The 23,720-nt window shown below is 36.7% G+C and overlaps 1 protein-coding gene across 2 annotated transcripts in view; it reads right to left on the bottom strand.

Annotated features, from left to right (window-relative positions):
* Meis1 (Meis homeobox 1) overlaps positions 1 to 23,720 on the bottom strand; it is a 133,888-nt gene that overhangs the window by 13,116 nt on the left and 97,052 nt on the right. For both annotated transcript variants that reach the window (XM_074049856.1, XM_074049858.1), the window contains exon 9: positions 10,253 to 10,329. In XM_074049856.1, coding sequence (XP_073905957.1) covers positions 10,253 to 10,329 — 77 coding nt within the window. The remainder of the gene's footprint in view (positions 1 to 10,252; positions 10,330 to 23,720) is intronic.

Genomic DNA, 23,720 nt, shown 5'->3' with positions numbered 1-23,720 from the left:
AAACTTTCACTAACCATCAACCCCCTGGAGCCTGGGATCTCCACACAAGCTAAGAAGAGTTCTCAAAATTTAGCTTGTTACCTAGTTTCACCTGGTTACAAAATTCAGCTATTGAATGGCACAATGAACACAACTTGACTTGAATGGAGGTTTGTGACCGTTTCTCAAAATGTTCACTGTAACTTCTTTTGCAAACTGGTAAAACTTGAGTTCTAAGCTCTATGTAATACGTAACAATATGTAGTCTGTAGACCATTAAAATACAAATGGAACCACATATACTAAACAGCAATCACCTCTCAACTGGAATATATGACAAAAAATTTCTTAAATGAGGACAATAACACTAACTAAATGACCATCTCTTGGAACTTGCCAAGTCTTTACAAAATGGTTATGGCATCTAAGTCACCCTGGAGAAACTTTGGAGAATGTGTATTTTACTGCTGAGTTGCTGCATTGTCAGTGTGACCATCCTTCTCTTTGAACAACATCACTCATTATCTTAGTCTAAACACTGGCTGTGCCAAGGAGAGTCAGAATAGTGTTGGTGAGAAGGGCATAGAGCTGAGTAGGAAGACTGGCCCTCACTGGCTCTGAGATCACAGCAATATTTAGGTACAGATTTGCCAGGATCAAGTGACTGAATGTTTAATGAAAAGCACTTTACAAACTGTAAAACCTAAAACAGAAGATTGTTGGGATACTGTCATTGTGATTCTCAAAAATACACAATAGTACAAAAAGTTGTCTAAAAATGCTTTGCAGCAAAGGTGAAAAACAACCTAAAATCTGACCAATTCATCTCACTAATGAATGGAAAGCCAAAATGTGTTATATGTATTCAGTGGAGCATTGCTGAGCCACGTAAAGGAATGAAATACCAACAATAGACATTACAATGTGGATGACCCTTGAAAACACTATGCTAAGTACAAGAAGCCAGTCACAAAAGATCACATATTATATGATCACATCTTTATGAAATGACAAAATAGCCAAAGCTAGACACAGAAAAAAGTAGATTATAGTTGCCTGTAGCTGGTGGGAGAGAGAAGGAAGTAGAAGGAGAGGTAATAGCTAAAGGGCAAAAGATTTTTTTATGGTAGCCAAAAAGGTTTTAAAATTGACTATGAGAATGGTTGTGCAACCCTGTGAAAATACTACAACCATTAAGTTGTGCACTTTAAATGAGTGAATTGGTGGTTTGTGAATGGTATCTCAATAAAGCTGTGAAAAAACAAACATGTAAGGGTGGGAAGGAAGGCACGGGACCAGGAACCAGTCTTTCCCTGTCTCTAATTAGCAGCTAGCAGTGTAACATCATAAGTGGTGCCTCATCTGTCAAATGGTGCATAAATTCTCACCCACGATTTATACCCTATGATTCTAAAACACAGGGTTTCTAAGATTTTAATCCATGCTCCCTTCAAAAACCACATATTCCTTTGCTATTTGCAATTTTAAAAGAAATAGCATAACCAAAAACAAAATTGAAATCTCAATATGTGTTTTTTACACTGCATTCACTCAAAATGGATCTGGTACGTTCCTCCTGCCTCCCCCCCCCCGCCCCCCCGCCCCATGCCCCCAACTCTTTCCCAGCTCCTGCTTGCCCTGGGGATGCGAACCCTGCCACTACCTATTGTGCTTCCCTTTCTGTAAACAGTACTGCCAGGTGACCAGCCATGGGGGCTGAGATCTTACATCTTTTGGACATGTACAATTCTTTCCATTTGCTTTCTCAACATCCCGTACCCCCTGCCCTTTCCAAGAACATATGAACTCTGACCCAAACTAGGGATCAAATAAAGTCAGCAGATGTTCTAGTGATAGAGACCAACAAAACCTTTGAACCAGACAACGGTCCTCAAATCTACCGCTTTACATCTGATGTGGCAACCAAACAATACTAAAAACTTATATATAATTTAATCACATGATACATTGAATTTCCATCCCTAGGCAATATACTGTCCTCTCTATTTAAAAAGTTATTTTATCAGTATTAAGCCAGATCTTACCAACGGACAGGAAATTCATGTTTGAGCTAAGAAAGAACCCAAGACCACCAATCCCAATGGGCCTGAAAGAGTTAACGTGTTTGAGAAAGCAAATATTTTTTTCTCTTCTTCAGTGATAGGATCTAATCTTGTGAGCACTGGTTAGTTGAAGAGAGTCAAAAGGAAAAAAAGAGCACTCAAGACTCAGAAAAGTCTAAGCATTTTGTTTTTTTTTTTTGCTTATTTGCTATCGTTCAGGTAAAAGGAACATGATCGAGTTAATTACTTTTCATGTTAATGGATGAGACCAAAAGTTTTGTAAGAATGGAAATAGAGAGGAAAATTATCAAGGGCACTGAACAGGACAGCCCTCTATTTACCAAAGTTACAAACATTCATGCTGTTGGAGGTGTATTTGTCTTCTTACAGTGTCTTCTTTCCCCTTAAAAATTAAAAACAAGCAGAAGAAAACCCTAAGCATGTACACAAAGTGCCACTGCTTTCCCACACTGAGCAATGGAGCCTAGATCTGAGACATTTGCCCTGAGAAATACTTCCTTCCCCTGATCCCCTGGCTCCACTCCATTTTTGAGAAAACTGTTTTATTCAACAAGGAGGCAACATTTGCCCCATTTTTAATATTTCAGGCTGACTTTTTAACCACTCAAATATGCTGTTTGTTTTCTGTAGGCGCAGCCTGAAGCGAGAGGATGGAGTGAGAGGAGAGAAGAGGGTCTCTCCAGACACAGCTTGGTGCTTCCGTACTTAACGGTTAATCACCCAACACCAGCCTCAGCAACTGTTGACACAAAATAGGTGGAGATCAGGTCTGTGCAAGCAGAAAATACCAGAAAGGCAAACTAGATGTAAACACACTTAAGACAGATTTGACAAGAATAGACCTAAACCGGACTTGCTAGGAAACTACTAACATCTAAAGCTTCAGTGCCCCTCATAGCTGAGTCTGTTTCCTCCTACAAAGTTCCTTTGAGACGACAAAGAGTAACACTTAAAAACTCAAATACATTTACAGAAGACAGTTGAGACATTTGTCCCCTTGATTCACACAATGTGAGCTTCAAATCTGCTCCTACATGCAGGATTTATGTAATGTAATGCAGTTCTTCCACGTATACTGGAGTGGAGCCAAATGAAAGAGAGAAAGGGGAAAAAAAAGAAAGAAAGAAACATGCACATACAACTACAATTCAAAAAGTTATTTCTCTAGACCTACAAAACTTATGCAAAGAAGTAAATGGATAATGCTTAAATGATCTTTTAATCTTATCTGACACTTGACAACCCATTACTTATAGATTATTAATGCACTCACTAAAAAGTTTGTCATGTACAAAATTACTAGAGAAAAAGATTGAATGCCTGAGGAAAAAACAAATTTTGCTGTACAATAACTTCAGAAATTTCAAGCCTATTATCTGTCATGCCCTTCATAGACTCAGCATACTGCTAAAAACAACTGATTTATCTTTATTATGAAGCCTAAAATGACAGCGCACATGCTTTTCATGTCTTGCGATAATGTTTAATTTCATCTAATTTTTATTTCACAACATTTGATTTGCTTATTTAAGCCGAGGAAAAGTAACAACTTTTTAATTAATTTTTCTGTTTGTCTCTTAATCAAAGTGATTTTTTTCTTCCACTCCTGGGGTAGAGCGGGAATTAGATGAATTTCCAAATATTTGTCTTGCTTCTCTCTGATGTACTTTATCACAGGGCCTAACATAAAGGCCGTAAGAGGCAGAGGATCCTGCTTAATTAGTTCTACTTATCCCCTTTAAAATAGAGGAAGCTCTTGTCCCTGGGGATAAAGTGATCTGAGCAAGGACACACATCTTATTGGTCAGGGATGGAGGTAACTAATTGAATGTTTTGATCCCAGTGTCTGTTCCCTGCATATTCCCTCCCCCTCTACTTTACTCTTTACTCCCTCTGTGTGAGTACCACCCTATTGTGAGGCATCTCCTGTGGGGTCAAGTTCCTCGGCCTTCACCATGCTGCTTCTCAGCCCCTCACTTCCCGTCCTCTCCCCAAGTCCTTGGGACTCACTAACATCTTGCTGTCAGATTGCATGACACTCAGAGAATTCTTCCCATTTCTCGGACCAAATCTTTGTACCAAGGCACCAAAAACAGCAAATCTGGCTTGCTTTGTACTTGTAACAAGTCTTGCTGAACAACATACCACATTCAGTCAGCCTACCAAGCCACTACTTTAACTGCTTTGAAAGGAATCACAGACATTCACAATGGATCTCAGTCTCCACCTCAACTCTGAGCCTCACTAGAATCTGAATCTGAGGGGTCCTGAGACATTTCCTCGGGTTGACCTCTTAGCTTCAGGCATGGTAGTATTATTCTTCTGACGTTCTGAAGCTACTTTCCAATGCTGGCTGGAGGAGGAAACAAAGGCTCCATCAAACAGTACTTGGGCTTTGAAATCACCTTCCCACATTGCAGACCCTCCTATTTCTCTTCTCACCTAGACTCAAGGGCTCAGGGTGAAAGGGGTGGGAGTTCCCATCCAGCACATTACCCCAACACCCATCCCTTTGTAAGGGTCTTCCATCTTTAACAGTACTAAGGATGTGATTTTACACAGTGGGGAAAAGCTCTGAGTAAACTTCTGGTATAAACCTTCCAACAAAGTGTGTTGACTAGTCCTCAGAGTCATTTTCAAAGCAGATTGTTGGCTGGAAATTTTTTAAACCTGCAGACAAAAGCAGCGTCTCTGTTGAACTCCTAAAACTCTCTGACATGACAATACCTGAAGGTTTCTAAATTCACAGCTCTTTTCCCTGCGAGCTATTTGCTCAGCTTTCCTTAATAATACCCTGCCTGTCTGGCGTCTAGCCAGCCCTGTCTCAGGCAATATGCAAGCTAAACATTTTTGACTGATTTCAATATTTTCTTATGAGCAACTAGACAGTATTTTATCTAGTGAGTATTACTGATTGCTATAATCTAAACCCAGAGTAAGCGCCTGTAAACGTAATATTATTAGAATTGACACTCAAGGTGAATAGCATAGCAATTAACTGAGGCTTGAAGAACAACAACACATTCTGAAATGTTCTGGGGAGTTATTCTATTTATATTTCTTCTTCTTTTTATAATACTGCACCTGTTACTCCATTGATCAATTAGCAAGACTACTTTCAATGTATGTTACACTTAAATTCTCAAGGGAAAAAGGTAAACCACCTGCTTAATAAAATTGCTTCTTGTGTGTGAAGTTGTTCCATCCCTGGGTGATTTCTAGGCAAGAAAAATCACTACACAGCCCACACTTTCATTTTGTAGTAGAACAACAAACAGGTGACCCACTGATTCTGGCGTGTGCACTGGTGTGGTTTTTTGTTTTTTTGGTTTTTTTACATCTGTTTTCCTTGCTTTTGTGTCATGCCTCTGTTTAGCTTTATTGACAAAACAATCTGTGCCTAATGTTTAAACAACATCTGTAAAATGTATTATTAAATTATGTTGGAAGAAAAAGCAGAACAATTCTATGACACCCTATGACCTCTATTGATTTTTAGATCACAGAAGTTGAAAGGATAATTTGTGAATGTTTTAACATTTACATCTAAACAAGTACCTATATTTATAGAATCTTTGATTACTTATAAAAGTATTCACTACATTATTACCAGAACTCAGACGGAAACTTGACCTTTAACCATTGCATCTGTTTAATAAAGGATATCTGATTTTTTAAGAATAAGTTTACATTTTTACCTGCCAGTGGCATAAATCTCTAAGGATAACATAGTTATTTCCCTACTAGTAATAAATGGGAAGTGATGTCTGAATGCTTTGTATGTTTTGAATGCAATAAATGAAGTAGCTAGGAAAATGTTGTAGGCACCCTAAATCTGAGAACTGTAGACGCAATAGTTCTGGAATAGTGTCACATCAAATGTTAGGATGCTACCTGGAATTTTTATATGTCCTATGAATGGAGAGTGATTTTTCTGTCTACACACATACAATATATTTCATATATGCTACATATTTTGCACCTAAAACCCATATTGCCTTCTCAAAGAATAAAGGGATAATCATTTAATGTCAGGCCTCAATAAGAAAGTGTTTGGATGAACAGTAGTAAACAAAGAACTGTAAAATTTATTCCATGTACCCTAGGCTAGAACTCTGCTGAGGCAGGCTGTGTTTGAGTTATCCAGCAAGAGCGATACAATCTTAACGCATAAGTTTTCATCACAGAGAATTCCCAGGTCTGCAACATTGGTGTGAAAATATATAAGGGAGTTTTTTATTTGACCATTCTACACTCACATTTTCATTATAAAAAAATTAAGTTGGTCAATTCAGGAGAGAAAAAGAAAGAACCAAATATTGACTGTGTGTATATGTGTACTTTCTTTAAAGCTTTTACATAAATATTTAAAGGCCTAAATAACCATCTAATCCCCAAATTTAAAATATTTCTATTTAAGAAACAAAAATGCTCAGCATATTAATATTTTTGCTGTGATATATCACAAGTATTTGTTACAACCACAACATAAATATAAAAACGAAAAGAGAAAAAACTCCAAATACTACTATTTACTACTTTTAAATAAAATTATAATTGAGTGTGATGGAGCAAAAAAGTAAGAATACACAAATTTATAGTGTTAGTTACATTTTAAAAAGTCTGTCTACAACATATTAGGTTTAAACATGCAGAAAAATTAGTTCTGGAAGTTGATTTTAAAAGAAACATGCAGTTATCTTATATAAGTTAAATAATTTAGATAAAAATATTTTTACCCAGATTATTTGAATAATTTCCTCAATTCTGAAAAAATTTCATAGATCTAGCCTATAATATCTCCTCTAATAAATTTCCTATTCCATTCCGGGGCCCAAATGCCACAAGTACTAATGCCAGGCATTTTAAGATTCCTCCTCTCTGTTTTTATTCTCACAAGTATGCCAAACATAAGTCATCACAATTACTTTCTTTTTACTCCAAATAGTCTCATAATTAATCAAATCTGTCTAATTTTACATTGAAATATTCTCTCTTTTGCCCCTAATCCCCTCAAATCCCATCTTCTTTAGCCTTAGTCAGCTAAGGCAGGTAGGCTATATCACTTATGTCTATTAAAGAGCTAAAAATGGGTTTAGTGATGGAGTGAAAGAACCATTACAATGCTCCAGACTTCTTGCCTTGTTTTTCAATTGAAACCTGATAAAAGCTGCATTAGCCAGGGTTTCTATGACAAACTAACAACTAGACATGAGTTTATATTTTTCACTTACATACTGTGTGTTTCAATACATTATGTTGCTGCCAATAATTATAACTGATCTACACCCAACCTGCTCTTCAGCATTTTATGAAAACTTTTTAACAATGATTCATAGTAATACAAAAATATACGTTTGTGTTAACAAGTTTTAAGAAATCCAAGAAGGAAGACACAGAATTTTTTAAACTTGTGGCTAGATGAAGTAAAGGGCAGATCCTAAAGATGAAGGGAAACACTAATGATCATTTTGTAATTATTATTTCTAGAAGGAAAAATAGCAAATGCAGATGCTTTGTAAGGGAAAAGTGTTTATAAGCTCTTAAATAAGCTGCATGTAATTTTTTTATTTCAATAAAGTAAAAAGAAATCCACTCCAGAGTTTCTCTGCATTTTAGTCTTCACATAGGCCACAGTTAAAGATTCTATGACATCATTGATTTCAAAATGGTGTCATATGGGTGTCTTCATTTTTGCATCATATTTGCATCATACTCAAAGCCTAAAGAAAAGTAAATCTATTACCAGCTTCTTAAAAAGAGAAGGTTTAGGTAAAAATTAATAGACCATTAAAATTTTGAATCAAGCATGGGAATTCCATTATTCAATACACTTAAGGAAAACAATCTCCCTACATCTTTTAGTTACTTTAGGGACATTTTCTACAGCAAACAAAGTTGTTAAGAGTAAACAAGGCCAAATGCAAAGCAATCAAGTGCAAGGAAGAACCACTTCTAACTGCAGAAAGAACCAGGAGAGAGAAAAGTGCCAGGTAAGCACAAAATTGTGTTTCTGCCCAATAATTAAGTAAAAGTGATTTTAAAGTTATAAATGTGTACCTAATTAAATATTAGCATGAAGCTTAAAGTTTGCATATACTTTGAAAAATCATTTTATAGTGTTATAACTTTTTACAAGATCTTTTTCTCCCCCTCCTAATTACAAAACTGAGGAAGTCAAATTGTGGTTACTGACTGACACCTGCTGCTCTTCAGTAAAGATTGTGCATTAAATCTAGGGGAATGACAGCATTTATATACATGGCCTGATGTCACAGGAATGTCTCCCTGTCCCTGCATTCACAGGAAATATCGTGATCGGCCCATAGAAAGCAGCTTGTATTAGAATTTATTCTCTGGTAACTATGTTTATGACTAGTTTGCTAGCAACACCAGGAGGAAGAGAGATGGCATGCTCGATAGAGCACCTGAACAGCAGCTCTTTAGCGTTCCTTAATTAGTGTTCCCTGCCACTCCTTTACCCTCAGACAAGAACATTCCCAGGAAATGCACCATTTGCACAGCCTCCATTGTATAAAGAATGCCTCACCACTGATTTAAGTTTTAAAATATATGGTTTATTTAAGTTTTAAACTCATAAAATGAGTTTAAGTTTTAAATTAATAAAATATATGAGTTTAAAATATAAGATGGTCTCCCCTATAATATCATCCAGAACCTTTCAGAGACTAAGTTCAGACACACAGTATTAACAGTCTTGAAGATTAAAATATAATGAATCTCATATTTAATCTTCAAGATTAAATACAATACAGATTTTTACCAGCAGGTAAAACCAACAACAAAAAAAATCCTTCCTAGCAACAGAACTCCTAATACCACATTTAGATGTAGTATACTTTTGGTGGGTTCCCTATCCGCCAGCTAAAAGGACTGCAAAAATTGATCTCTCAAGGCTGCAGCAGGGTCACAGAAATTGATAACCCTTACAAGCGATGCTTATGTGAGTCTGTCTGTGTCTTGCAGATAGTGCACTTTGTAAATTAATCCTCCAAAGGCAAATATATTGTAAGTAGCTTGTTATCTTTAAAATACTAAATTGAAGAATACACAGGATTATATTGACAGAAATTACATTTTCTGTAATGCGGTTTAATATATCTGAAATCTCTCCCAAAGGCTCCCAGGCTCTCTAACAGAGAAGGGTCTGTTAATGTAGGTGCAGTGGACATCGAGAACAAATTTATTCACCAAAATGGATTAGGCCATGTAATCAGAGATTCTGCAATATTAATCTTTGACACTTATTGAACAGAAAGAAATACTTTTGTCCGCAAATTGGCATTCCCAGTTCTCTCCTTTCTCCAACCAGGCTTTGGGCCTTTTCTGTATTTTCACTTCAAAGAGGATAAAGTTTCTCCATCATAAACACTGATCTAAAAATATTAGGACAATTAATTAGATACACTTAGTTTTAGAGGATATTGGATTTCAATACCCTTCAAATATGACACCAGCCCTGAGTGATTATTGAAACCTGGCTTTCAGCACATTCACAAAGGGCAATAAATTATACTTTCTCAAAGCCTCGTTGTCACACTGCTGTACAGTAAGTCAGAATACTGTTGACTGGCACTTGGTACATAATCTCAGCTTTGCCCCAAATCAGGAATTTACACTTTATTTAGAAAGAGTATTGCACAGTTCTGAGATATATCAGGTTTGGGGTAGCTTCACAGTATAAACATAAGTAATTTTTTCCTGTCAATATTCTGGGGATAAGAGAACAGGAGAGTTCATTCTCAAATGCAAAACTAAAAATCTAGTGGATTTAGTTATTGGATGAATTTGAAACTGACTGATATGTGATGATGGATTTTCTTGTTTCGTAGAAAATAGGATTACACTAACCCTGTCAAGTATCCTGAAGGGGAGAAAAGTCAAGGAGAGTGATACATTTCCAGAGCCATGGTGAATGTAAATTAAACATACACTTATATGCATAAGACCTATTGATTTATAAAGGAGGTGGAAAGCAACACAGTGCTTTATTTTCCATACTAGAAAGAGGTCTCTCATATCAGTCAACAGTTTGTTTTCACCTTTGGATCAACAAGCCACCAGGGAAAGCAGCAGCAACTGGGCGTGGCTACTCCATGGGAAACATTAGCTGTAGGTTGCCAGAGGGGAAAACAGATTGTGTGTAAACACCAAGCCAAATTACTTACCAATTGTTCACTTGAAGGATGGTGAGTCCCGTGTCCTGTGCCAACTGCTTTTTCTGTTCTTCAGAAGGGTAAGGGTGCTGAAAGAAAACAACAACAACAAAAAAATAGGTGTACAATAGGCAATGTTTAGGCATTTTGTCAATAACCTAAGTATCTAGTGAGTCTATAATTAAAAGTAAAAATGCTGAGGTGTGTCACTCTTATTAATGGAATACTACATCATCTAATTAATGGCAGTAAAAGACAAGCCAATTACAAAGATTAGTGAAGTGTATAAATAGCTACTTAGGATACTTGCAGAACCTTGATACTGAGTTTATCCTTTAACAAGTTTATCTGTTGCAAGTCCAGAAAGTTTTGTATGATCATCACTGTGTTTTATGGGATTAAAATGAGGACAAGCTGTGCTGTACCACCTCGACTATACCACCCTGATTTAACAGTCATTGAACTGTAGGCCTCTAAAGAACTATTCTAACCAACAATCTCAATTAAGGTCCCCAATATTTAAGTACATCTTCCCTCCAAAACACCATATTGTGGATAAAAAATATTAAAATTTAAGTGAGTGTCTTTTCTTTAAACCACTATTCATTTCAGCTCTTCAGCAAAGCACAAACAAGCAAAATTTAACCAAAGTTGGTTTCCATGTCTGAATGTCAACACATGCTGGGATTCTGAACACAGGCCAATATAAGGTCAAAGACCAGAATATTTCACATGCTAAGAAGAAGCCCGGCTATGTTCCTCATGAATTAGAGTGGATAAAAAGTATTACAGAATTAAGTAACAAAATTAAATTCATACATTCTTATAAAAATGTTTAGAATTCTACTGAACTTAGTTTTGGCAGAAAACTTTTTGTTCAATAATCGAGTATATCTGAAGTTGAAATACACATTTCTAAAGACTGAGAGCAGCTGATAGTATGGTTTCCATCTATGGAGACATTGGTTGGCTTGAAATGTTACTTCCCTATAAATTATCCCAAGATAAAATTGTTCTGAGAGTCAACCCTCTATTCTATTATGAATGGGAAAGGGCACCCCTAACCCTCAATTTAACTATCTGTGCCATTGAAACTAAATCTTGGTCTATTGAATGCTAATTAGCATAGCTTTTAATCTCATTAATAATGTTTGATTAGATGCTAAAAAGACTTAATGACCACTTCAGTGCTCTTATATGTAAGTTTAAATATGTTCTATATCTATACATGTGGGATACATTTGTGGAAAGCAGAGATATAGCAATTTTTCCCATAAGCATTGTCTTTGATTGTCATTTAATCAATAAATACACAATTAGAATAAGGCTTTGCTTTCATGGAATACAGTGCCTTTCTCTAAAGAGCTCCGAGTATATTACAGACAGGATGGTAATTAATCCCCATTATATCCCTTTGAGTGACATAAATGGAATCTATCATCCCTCTTGTTTTAGATGTGAAGAAACTGGTCAGGGGAGGATGGCCAGCAGTAGACAGGGGTCAGTGGTACTTTCTCCTTCCTTTCCAGAGTCTAAGCCTCACTTAGGACTGCAAGATGTGACAAATGCCTAATGGCTCTTTTCAAAACCACCAGGATGCTTACCTGGCCTGCAGGACCAGCAAGTCACTGTGCAGCCTTGCTTACCTCTCAGATTTCTTACCCTATCTCTCCCCTTTTCTAACCACGCAATCCTTCTTTCTGTTCTTCTGACATGTCAAGTTTCTTCCTGTCACTCAGACTCCTGTTCCACTGTCACTTTCAGTGCTCAGCTCAACAGTCAAACTTTCCTCTCTCCTCACCACCACCCCTGTTCATAGGACAAGAGATTCATTTGGTTTGAACGAATCTTCAATCACATCAATCTTTTCCTAATTTCCCTAAAATGGAATCATCAGTCTGTGCAAAGACTTCTTTTAAATGTTTGTTTCCTTGTTGGGCTGTCTCTTCCCACCAATCTACCAAATCTAAACCCCTTGCCATCCTCACTTGCTATCTCCAAAGCCCAGACTAGCATGTAACAGGAAATCAGTAAATATTTGTGGAACAAAGAAAATAGTTATAGTTTACCAAGACAGATAGATACTTTCTAATCCGAGGAGGAGATCGGGCACGTTCAGGGTGGTATGGCCATAGACGATACTTTCTAATCAAATGCAACCCTAAAGTGGTTAATATAGTGTTTTTCAAAGCCCACAGAAAGTATAAATTATGACTCTACTTTCTTTGCTTCATTTCTAAAAGTGATGTTGACCCACTCTTCTCAAATAAAACTATACAAGCCTCAAAATAGGTAAGATCATACTCAACTAAAATTGGTCACCATAATCCAAAATCTCACGATGGGTTACTGAGCTAAAAGCAAAACCCATTACTCTGAAGTTTAAAATGTAACTCCTACTACATAAAAGTTTACTGTACAACTCAAAGCAAATGAATCGTTTGTCCTATGAACAGAACACTGAATTAATTATAATTTGATATATAGTAGCTCTATGTCTATGCTACTGAAGAATAGTATATAAGTGGCCTTATTAGATTATATAAATTATGTTGTCACTTAACTATGCAACTTTGAATAGGAACTTTTCTAACACTCAATTTTGTCATCTGCAGTCCTAAGATCCATTGAAGTTAAAGGTGTCACCTTAGCAATTCTTACAGTATTACCCAATAATAGGACTGGAGGTGTAGCTCAAGTGCTAGAGCATCTGCTTTGCAAGCACAAACTCCTGACTTCAAACTACAGTCCCACTAAAAACAAAAAACAAGAAAAACCCTGAAGTCTAATAATAATTATAAACTGGACTTTGAAACATGCAAGTTTTAACATCCAGTAATTGATCCACAAATACAAGCCATATAAATAATTTTGAATTTTTAAGTAGCCAAATTGAAAATGAAGAGATAAGTGAAATTATCTTTAAGAATATATTTAACCCAATAGAGTAAAATATTATGATTTCAGAACAATCAAAATCAGTCTAAAAGTATTAATGTAACATTTTACATACTTTTCCATATAAAGTTGTAGATATACATGCAAGTAATTTCCAATTTATAACATTTTTTGTAATACTATGTGCTTATAGTTTTCCAGGTCCTGTGGAAATCTTATTCAGTGATTTTTCAGTGGAATTAATAAACATGTCAACAGTCTCTCTTCAGTAAAGTTACACAGCCAACACCTTTTGCACTATTAGTGTGTCTTGATGTTATGACCAGAACTGGATAAAAATTAATATTTATGCCATTTACCTTTAGTTACTTTGAAAATTGAGAATTATCGTAGTAATTTATTTGTCCTGTGTTTTTGAAGAGTATGTTGGCATGCCTGTTTGTGACCATGTTTTATATACATTCTTATAAAGCAAATAGAATTTACATTTTATTTATGCAAATGGTACTGGGAAAATTCTCTTTGACTCATTAAAATGACCTGAGTCATTACAGTGTCAAAGAGCAGTCAAAATTTCAGTATAAATTTCAGTTGTTTCTTCATATCATGTAGTTTCTGATTTTATAGTTTAAATATCATGAAGTAAGAAAAGTCTATCCTTTTCTTCCCTGTCACTTTTCATGTGATCTGATTTTAAGTAATTGGAACAAACTGTGTCTAATTTCATGCAGTATAATTGCTAGGCAGCCTCAAGCTATGGAGACCCAGCACTGCATCCATTAAACACTTTTCAGTTGTTCAGGATATATTTTTTCATATAGAAATGAATGAACCTGGACAAAATTAAATGTCACAATAATTTGACCATTGTTAAGAAGAGGGGAAAGTATCAACAAAATTCCTAAACCCTTGTCTATGGGTAGTCAAATTGAGTGTTTTTCTTTTTCTTATAGTTCTTGAACTTAGTGTCCCATGAACTCTCAATTCCTTTTAAAAAAAAATCTATAATTGCCAACATCATATGAAACCTGTGACTTCATGTAGCTAACCCAAAATCAGTTAAAAATTCATAACGAAGTTGATTTTGAAACTAAAACTCAGTAGGTTTAAGTAGCTTAAATCCAAAGCATCTTTAATAGATAAGTTTTTTGTGGACAGTGTGAGTTACCTCTTCATTGATTTTCTTTTTTTTAATGATTTGACAAAAACCCAACATGCCACAGGCAAGGCTGCTGTAAAAACATTCAAAGCCCTGTTGCGTTCCACCCACAGGGTTAGTAAGGCCACTCTCTAGGCAAAGTAGATGTCATTTTGCAAGAGATAAAGAGTGATCATTTTCTCATTTTGAGAAGAAAATGAGAAACTCATTCCAAACCTTTGCAACTAAGGGCCTTAGTCAGCCCTTGTCATTGTCTTGAACACCTTTGTTTTATTGCACCTCAATGACAAGGACACTAGTTTAGGAAAGATCAGTAGGTTCTTGAGAAGGGAAGACTTACTGCACTTGCCTGATATACCAATCAACCTAATTACTTTGGGATATCAAAGTAAATTTGACCAACAGTCAAAAGCAGTCCAATAGACAGTGAGGGAGACCTCCTTTTGTTGTGTACATTAGCCTCATGCCATCATCTCTTAAAAGCTTAATTATTTGCAAACAATTGATCAAGATGGGAATTTGAGAAAGGATATGCAAGAGCCACTGGGAGATCTGCAAGGCATTAAGAGAGCAAACAAAATTACCTTTAGGTCTTACAATAAGAATTAACGATTGAGAGGGGAGAGCTAGGCAATACGGTAGCTGCAAGGGTTCTGTCTGAGTGTTTCCCATTTGATCTGCATTAACACCTCAGGAATGAGTGAAAGCCATAAAACAGTGATTATGTATGGGCAAAGCTGACCCTCCCTGCCAGCATGAAACCTACACGTGTATCGGGCTGGTTTTGCTGGAGAGAAAAGAGATGCTGGATTTAAAGGGAAAATCAGTGGCTTCTGGGCCGTGGAGCCCAAGCCATAGGGAAGAACTCTCAAAATGACCATCATTTCAGTGAACACCCTGCCTTCTAAACCATTTGCCACTCTTCATGTTTCTGGATCTGCAGTATGACTTCTAATAATGACCCAGTACAGACAGATTGGCAATAATGATTGCCAATTATGAGAATCCTTAGCACATGTATCCTGTATAATAAAAATAGCTAGAGAATATCACAAAAACAGCTCATGTAAAAGTTAAGTCTGAACTGCCATTTTATTGTTGTTGTTTTTGGTGGTACTGGGGTTTGAACTCAGGGCCTCAGGCTTGCTACGCAGGCGCTCTATCACTTGATCCACTGTGCTAGTAGCCACAAAGACTAGAAGGTGATAGAAAAAATGACAGCCTTCTAAAGAAAGGTATCGCAGCACATTTTCCACTTTTATTTATTGAGGAGGTGGTGATGTTGATTATCTGGTATTTACGAGTTTGCAATACCTTGGAAGAAAATTTATTTATTTAAACAATCAAACAGACATTTTCAGATGAGCATCAACGGAAAAAGAGAGAAACTCTACAGTACACACAGATGGAAAATGTCCAACCTTACATCTTAAAGATATCCTCCACCAAATGGACTCCTTTCAGCAAAATGTCCACCCCTGACTGCAAATGTGGATGCCAAGACAGTGATGAACTTTATCTTATCTACCCTGGTAACCAAGTTTCAATAATGTCCCCTCCCTCGCCGCCTTGCCCACTCTAACAGAACATTGTAATGGCAGCAGAAAATTTGAAAATAATCCTGTACAGAGCTCGCTGGTGAGATAATAGAAGGCTACACTGCCCCTTCTCAAGCCTCAGATTAGTAATTTCTTGTGACACAGAAGTGCCTCTATACCGAAACTGCAAAACAGCTATAACAAAGCAATAGAGGTGGAAGCAATTTTCAAGCAAAATGTTACATGCCATACTTTAAAAGGTATGGGAATAGGTACCAGAGGAGCTGATCTAACAGGAGGAATTATGGCAACTGTCCAATATAAGCTTATCAAGGCAATGTTCTGTTGCTTGGCTGAATATGTTGGAAGAACAATTTCGGAACTTCTTTTATCCTTTTTCCTCCAGCTCTATGCCTCCTCCACAGCTAAGTTTAATGCATTAATATAAGTTGACCTTGAGCTAAACTCTGGTATGTGATGAAGAGATACTCCCTTTAAAGAAAAGGGAAAAAAAAATCTACCATATGGCTTTTAACCATTAAGGTCTCTGAGCTCTTTTAAAACTTCTAAGTTTTTGTCACTAACAGAGTACTGTGGATCTAAATAAAAATAACCAGCTCTCTATAATTGAGCTCTAAGAAGATAAGCAGACATTTGCTAACCAAATAGATTTATATTTGTTTAACCTAATTTTTTTGGCCTATAAAAACTTCTCTCACTTTAAATAAACTTACAGCCATTTTCCCCTTATGCACTGACTATGAATAGCTTACACTGTGACAATTTCATTGATCTAGGATACTTTTTTCCTTTAAAAAAATCTATAATGCCTCCCTATTGTCTTTCAGCTTTATGAATTAGTTTTACTGTTTCAGTGAATGCTTTTTTGTCTTCTGACTGCACATTATCAAAGAGACACTTTGTGCCTTGCATTTGCATTACAAAAGCAGTGCACCCGTGCAGTGGAAGAACATAGCCTGAATGCATAGTAGTTGCATCCTGCATCCTCACACATGCTGGAATCAAAAGAAGACCGAACGGCATGGTAGTGGTGGTGCTGGCGAAGAAGCCAAAAGTGTTTGGAGCATCATCAGAAAAGTCACAGAATTTTGACCTGTTCTCTTAATTCTCCATCAACACCCCCACATGGCCCCGTTGCCCAGGCTAAATGTGCTTCCTTTATTGTTTAGCACTTGCTTTTCTCTGGGGGCCAGTAGAGTCATTGTGCAGACAATCCCTCTGACTTCTTGTATATCCAGCAGCCTTATAAGAAGTTGCCAGGGGAGGTGTGCAAGTAGGAAAGTCAGGTAGGAATCTATAAACTTGATCTTATCACAGGAAAATGACAGAGGGCAGGAAGGAGAAGTGGAACACGAGGTAATATTTCATCACAATCCCTGGGTTTTGTGCTAATGAGATCACATTTATAATACAGAAGAAAAAACACTGTTTTTCATAGCCAACAATAAGAGGCCAATCTTAACTAAAATTCTCCCCTCCCCGGTTTGTTTATCTGATCTTTTCACTTCTTCTAAATATAAATAAAAACACTTTTAAAAAGACAGATTTTTTTTATATTAAGGAATTTCATAGTCCTTTGTGTTGGGGATTTTTTTTCTATAGTTGCTGCTATATTCTTCATTAGCTGTATATATGTTATAGAAGCATTTCTACCCAGATGTATTAAAGGTCAGGCATGGTGGTACATACCTCTAATCCCAGCTACTCAGGAGGTGGAGGTAAGAAGATTGCAAGTTTGAGGCCAACCTGGACAAAGTTAGTAAGACCTCATCTCAAAAAACAAAATCAAAGAGCTGACAGCAGAACTCAATTGGGATCAATCCCCAGTAGAGGAGGTGGGAAGGCAGGGGGGAGTACTTATACCCTCTTCCAAAAGTATTAAAATTCAGAAAGGGTGATAACATTATTTTGAACAGTTACGATTAGTTAACAAACCCCATGAACATCGATTCTCTTAGTGGAAGACTGGTTACAAAAAGAAACACAAAAATGACCCCTAAAAAGAAATACAAAAAACATAATGAAAGGAAGATTGGGTGAGGGTATGAAGAAGAAAATTCATGCTTTACTTTTAGTGAAATGTTTCAAATAATAGCTCACTTGAACTGTTATTATTGTCAGTATAGTAAACATATCACATGCCTTGTCACGTGTACTTTTGGCGACCCCCATGAACAGGAACTATGCTTGCCTCCTCTTTCCAGAGCTGAGGCTCAGCTAGGTTAAAAACATCCCAAGAACTTACACTGCTCAGTGCTGGTGCCAGTTTGTCCTGAGTTTCTCCCACTTGACCACACTTTCATTGACATTTCTTTCCCATTTCTTCATTCCCTTTGTTACCAAAAGTATAGCATATGGAAGCACAAACAGCATTATTAATTGTGGTGTGCAGTGGAGAGGTGCCATTTCCCTACCCAACACTCCCACTCTGATACCCACTACTTCCGCTCTGGAGGCAATATCAGGGGAGAGGGGGTGGGAATGTGGGGTGAAAGTTTGTTCCCTAGGACTTTCCCCACATTCTCCCTTGAGCATCCAGCCAAAGGGACTCTGTTAACAGTAGCTTAAGAGTATTAGTAAGAGTAGGGTAGAAATGAGTGCAACATGTACCAGGATGTGAGGATATCCCAGCCTTGTCCCAAATACTTCATATGGATACTTTCAGGGGGAAGTATAATTATTATACCCATTTTAGAGATGAGGAAACTTGTGTGCAGAAAGAACAAATAGCTTTCTCCAGATTACAGAGCAGGTAAACAGTAGAGCTTGGATTTGAAACGTGGTGGTAACATGCAAATTGAGAAAATTCAATTCCAAACTATTTTGCCTTTTATATGATGAACGGGGGAATCCCACTCATTCCTGATGAGTTAGTCATGAACATATGTGTGTGTGTGTATGATTACTACTCATTATATAAAGAAACTATTACTTCAGTGTCTATGTGTCATTCATTTCTATAATTCAGTTCTGTTAATGGAAGCAAAAGTAGATCTTGTTATTAGATAGGAAACTCAATGGAAACTACTATGTCCATCATTTTATTAGTGCTGGTAGCACTGTGAATAAACACAGGAATGATAATAAGTTATATACAAGAACACTCTTAAGAATCATAGAATCAAATGCTGGCTATTCCATCCAACCACACTCCAATATGCCTTAAATTGTCTGCTTTGAAATAAATTGGTGTGTGTGTGTTTTTCCAATTACTTTCATTTCTTACATGATTCTTAATCAAATATGAGTTAAATTGCATTCAAAACCATTTCATTTTAGTAGACTACCAATAAAAACACATGGATGCTCTTCCCACTTACAATGCAACTAGCCTAATTCTAGGCTCAATAAATACTTGTTGTACGAATAAATTGAAGTATTATTGAAGTGAGAGACACCAAAATTCCTCAACTAGCTTTTGTAAGTAGATTACTTCAGATAAATGTCAGAAAACCACCTTTCTAATTTCAACAATTATTCATCCTCCTCATTCAATTCTTACAACTTCTAATACAGTACGAGTTTTGCACTCACTTTAGCTGACATTTGCGTAGTGCTTACTCTGTGGAAGCGGTGTTCTCCATGAGTTTGGTATTCAATCACTTCATCCTTATATTAAATCTATGAGGTAAATATTCTTACCCTTATCTTCCAGAAGAAACTGAGGCACAGAATCTAACTTACTTGAAACTAAGATGGAGCTGGGATTTTGATCTTGAGAAGTCAGTTCCATAGCTCACTCTCTTAATTACTATATTACTTTACTTTGATTGATCTATTGCAAAAGTTCTCTTCCCACTCTCCCACTCCAATATACTAAAATCCAAGTTCTCTGTCTTAGCAGTGCACAACACAGGACTGAAGAAAAGATGGAGGAAACTCAACACTGATGCTCATCCCCGAGAATTCCACTTCACCACCCACAACAAAACAATAGTATACTGTGCTGGACCACTTTTCCAAAAAAGAAAGTTCATGACTGATTTATATAATAAACTCCAATAAAGTAAGAAATCTTTTTCAAACTGCATTCAGCTCATCTCTGCCATTTCTGAGAGCACGCCTGCTAAAAGGAGACCCATCACCAACCTGAAGAACACTTTTCCACTTTAAAAATCAAAGCGAAAGCATTCTGAAACCTTTAAGAGAAAAGACAGGAAGATGAAATACTACCAGAGCACTCTGAAATGAGTCTGTTGACAGTCATTATCATTGCCTCTACAGAGTCTCTGTCCAGCATTAAATATTCAGGAAAAAATTCTTGTATAAAGAATAAAGTATCCCTATGTCAGAAGTAAAAATAGTACATTTGGTGAGATTTTTTTTTTTTTTTTGAACGAGAGAAAGACAGGGATAGGGAGAGAGATGGAGAACTCATGCTGCTCCCAATATGACTCCAGACCCCTGGAACTGATGCTCATTCTCTAGTGCTAATTTTCCCACTTAAATTACAGCGATGGTGTAGCCTCATCTCATTAGAGATCATTGTCCCCGGTAGACAGTAGTGTTTATGGGGGACGCTGGCTGTTCCACACCTGCTGATCAGGTTGCTATGTGATCAAGGCTGCATACAAACAGCAGACTCGAGCTTGCTGGACTGCAACTGATGAGCCCGGGCTAATTCAGCGGTGATTATGTAGTTTACTGGACCACTAAACCTCTTTAAGCTTGTAATTACTGCCTATTTGAGTAAAGAACATTCAAAAGCAATTCACTGCAGCATGCCTGCCACAGCTGGAAGCAGGCTGCCAGCAGTCTGTGGGGACATTAAAATCTACAGGGACGTGGACTGAAGCCCAGCTAGCAGACACTCTTAAGCAGCACTCCTAGCCACGTATGTGCACATTCCCGCTCACCTCTCCTGACCAAGCTTACCATTAAAGGTGCAATGAAAGCTATAGAACAGCCATAAAGATGACAAATAATGGACGGGAATGGTACAAACTACATTTTAATGATTTCTTCTCATTGTAAAGCGAAAACTCCAAAAGTCTTTTCACAATGGCCAGAGAGAAGACAGAGAGAAAGAGAGAGGGAGAAAGGAGGAGTGAGCTTTAAACAGTATACACTGCAGAGATTTACTGTGTACTTGCTTAAAGTAACATCCAAAAGATACCAACTTGAAAACAAAATGCCCACCTTTTATGCGTTATTTTAAAAAAACCTCGAATGTATAGTCCTTTTAGATATTTTTCCACCCACTTAGCTACTGTATTTATCACCTTCACTGGGAAAATATTGCTTAGCTAGTTGATTGACATTTTCTCACATCACATGTGTAGATTTTTTGCAGTTAATGAATTAAAATGTCTCTCAGATACCTGAGTGAAATTTGCTTTCAAGATCCAGGGAAGACTTAAGGGAAAATATCAGTATTTATCAATGTTCTCATTTTCTTTTGCTGTCACCTTAACAACTGCAGTTCTTTTGTGCAACAAAAGTGTAAAACATGCTTAGCATTGCTATGGGTATAATTATTACTTGTCTCTAAGTAACAAAAAAAGACTGGAACTTAATGAAGGGGGATTAAGTTACTTTCTTTTTTAGCTAACAGTTTCCTGTCTCTTAAAATGCAGACCCTGGTGAACATAATGTTCAGGGAGGGAAAATTAAGCTTTTATTTCACTAAAATCTCCACTTTGGAATATTGGTATTAAAATATTAAGATAATGTTTATTCTTTAAAAGTATGTAAATTTGGTGTTAAATAAAGCCACAGAAATCCTCTCTGACTATTGCATCCAAAGTCCACAGATCCAGGGGGTTTACAGAGTTATCTAGACATCACTTCCATTAATATTCATTAGATGGGTCTACTTGCATTTTTATAAGCTGAGAGAGAGGCAAAAGAAACAATCAGAATTCTTTAACACACAGGCATTATCAATTCAACATATGCCAAATAGCAGAGCACCCAGATCTGAAGTTAGGATTCAAATACCGTTTACCTTTACTAAGCTAATTTTCATGAAAGCTCTTTTCCCTTTACCCATTGTAGTCTAAGCTATTTAGTTATCTCTATTCTCTGTAACACACTTCAATTTTTAATTTCAGAGATTATTTAGCACTATATTTTATTGGTTAACAGCAAAATCTTTATCTTGCAATTAAACGAAAGAGAATTTCCTCTGAAGAAAAAAAAAAGAATAAAACCTGAAAACTTTAAGTAGTTTTAGTAATAAGATTACCTTTGTCTTTATGAACTTCTGAAGCAAACCCTTTTTAAGCTCCTAAAGCATTTATCGATGTGAATTCACTGTCTCCAGAGTGGATTACAGGAGAAAGAAGAATCGTAGTCAAAATTTGGGCAAATCCCTAGTATTTGTTTCTCCAATTTTGCTTTGCCAGTTGATTCAGTATAATTAGGCTTATTTCTGTGGGGTTATCACAGATTGTTTGTGGAACATCTCTGATGAGTGGGAGAAAAAGCTGGATGAATCACCAATAAAATTATTAAACAAGGTGTTCAATCAGAGTTAACTTAAAGTCCAATTTGGGCCTTTTTTTTTTTTTTTGGTGTTGAATTTGGGTGATCCATTTGTATAACACTTTACATTTTCAAATAGATTTTATTATATTTTACCAAGTTTGAGGTCAAAAGGACACGTAATATTGCCCTCATTCTATGAGAGCAAAAGCAAACTTTAGATTAGACATATGACAGGTTATGCAGGTTTGTGTGCCACGGAAACTGACTCTGAGGCCTGGAGCCCAGGCTTCCTTCTTCTCAATCTAGTTCCCTTTACACTCTACTGGAGCTCAAAGTTTATCTTGTTAATGATAAAGTAAGAAGCTATAGCTGTATCTGTCAGAAACACACTGTGAGGTAGAGGGCCCAGCCTACTTTACTGTATAAACATTCATTGTCCCATGCCCAGGAGGAAACAAAGAATTAAAACTAGAACCAAACAGAGCAGAACACTTTCTAAGTGGACTATCATCATTTCTAATAAAATTTGTGTAAGTAATCTAACTGGTGATGCTAACAAGACTTACAGAATGGCATTTGTTCCTTCTAAAACAGGCTTTGAGAAAGAAATATCTTTACCCAATGACTGGTTAGTTCGTTCCTCTTTGAAATAACTAGATATATAGTCTTGCTCTATTTAATGTGCTATTCTTTGCCATTTCATTAGTGACATAGGTTGCTAATTACACATACAAGGGGCCTAATTTTCCCTCTTCTTCAGTCACTTTCTGAGAGAATTTAGGCCTGTGTAGAGTCAGGAGAGTGGTCATTAAGTTTATTCATGCTTCAGTGACATGGTTACACATTTACAAATGACAAATCTAAAGGACTATATTTAAGAGAAATTGGTTTCTAGAGGTGCAGTTGGGTGCACCAAAGTAGTTAGATAACCTAAGTCTTTAGAACCCACACTAACTGTATGACCCTAACCAAAGCCTTTCAGTTCTCTGAGCCTCACTTCCTCCTTAGTAAAAATAAGGATAAGAAAACTGGAGGTACTCAAATGAGACAACATATGTCAAAGTGCATAGCATGGTGCCTGCTTATATCTAGTGCTTAGTAAACAATAGCTGAATCTGAAGGGACTCCTAAGGTTGGGCTAATCTGTACAAATACATATTAAATGTAGTTTGCAATTTTCTGGGTAGATATCTATGGTAATTTTTTTTCTTGTGTTAAATGAGGCTTTAATATCTTCTTATAAATCTCTAATGGGGTGAACTTATTTCCAGGATATCTAGAGAGGGCAGGTTTCATGGGTGCTGCTGGTACAGTGGTGCAGGCCCCCTACATAGAAGGGACCATGCCTGTCTTCATGGGCTGCTGTTACCATCTTGAAATAATTTTTCTAGGAAGCTTTGCACAATTTATGTGAGGAATTTACACATTCTCCACA

Source organism: Castor canadensis, chromosome 12 (assembly GCF_047511655.1).
Source record: "Castor canadensis chromosome 12, mCasCan1.hap1v2, whole genome shotgun sequence".
NCBI lineage: Eukaryota > Metazoa > Chordata > Mammalia > Rodentia > Castoridae > Castor > Castor canadensis.
This window is presented reverse-complemented; position numbering and strand designations above follow the sequence as displayed.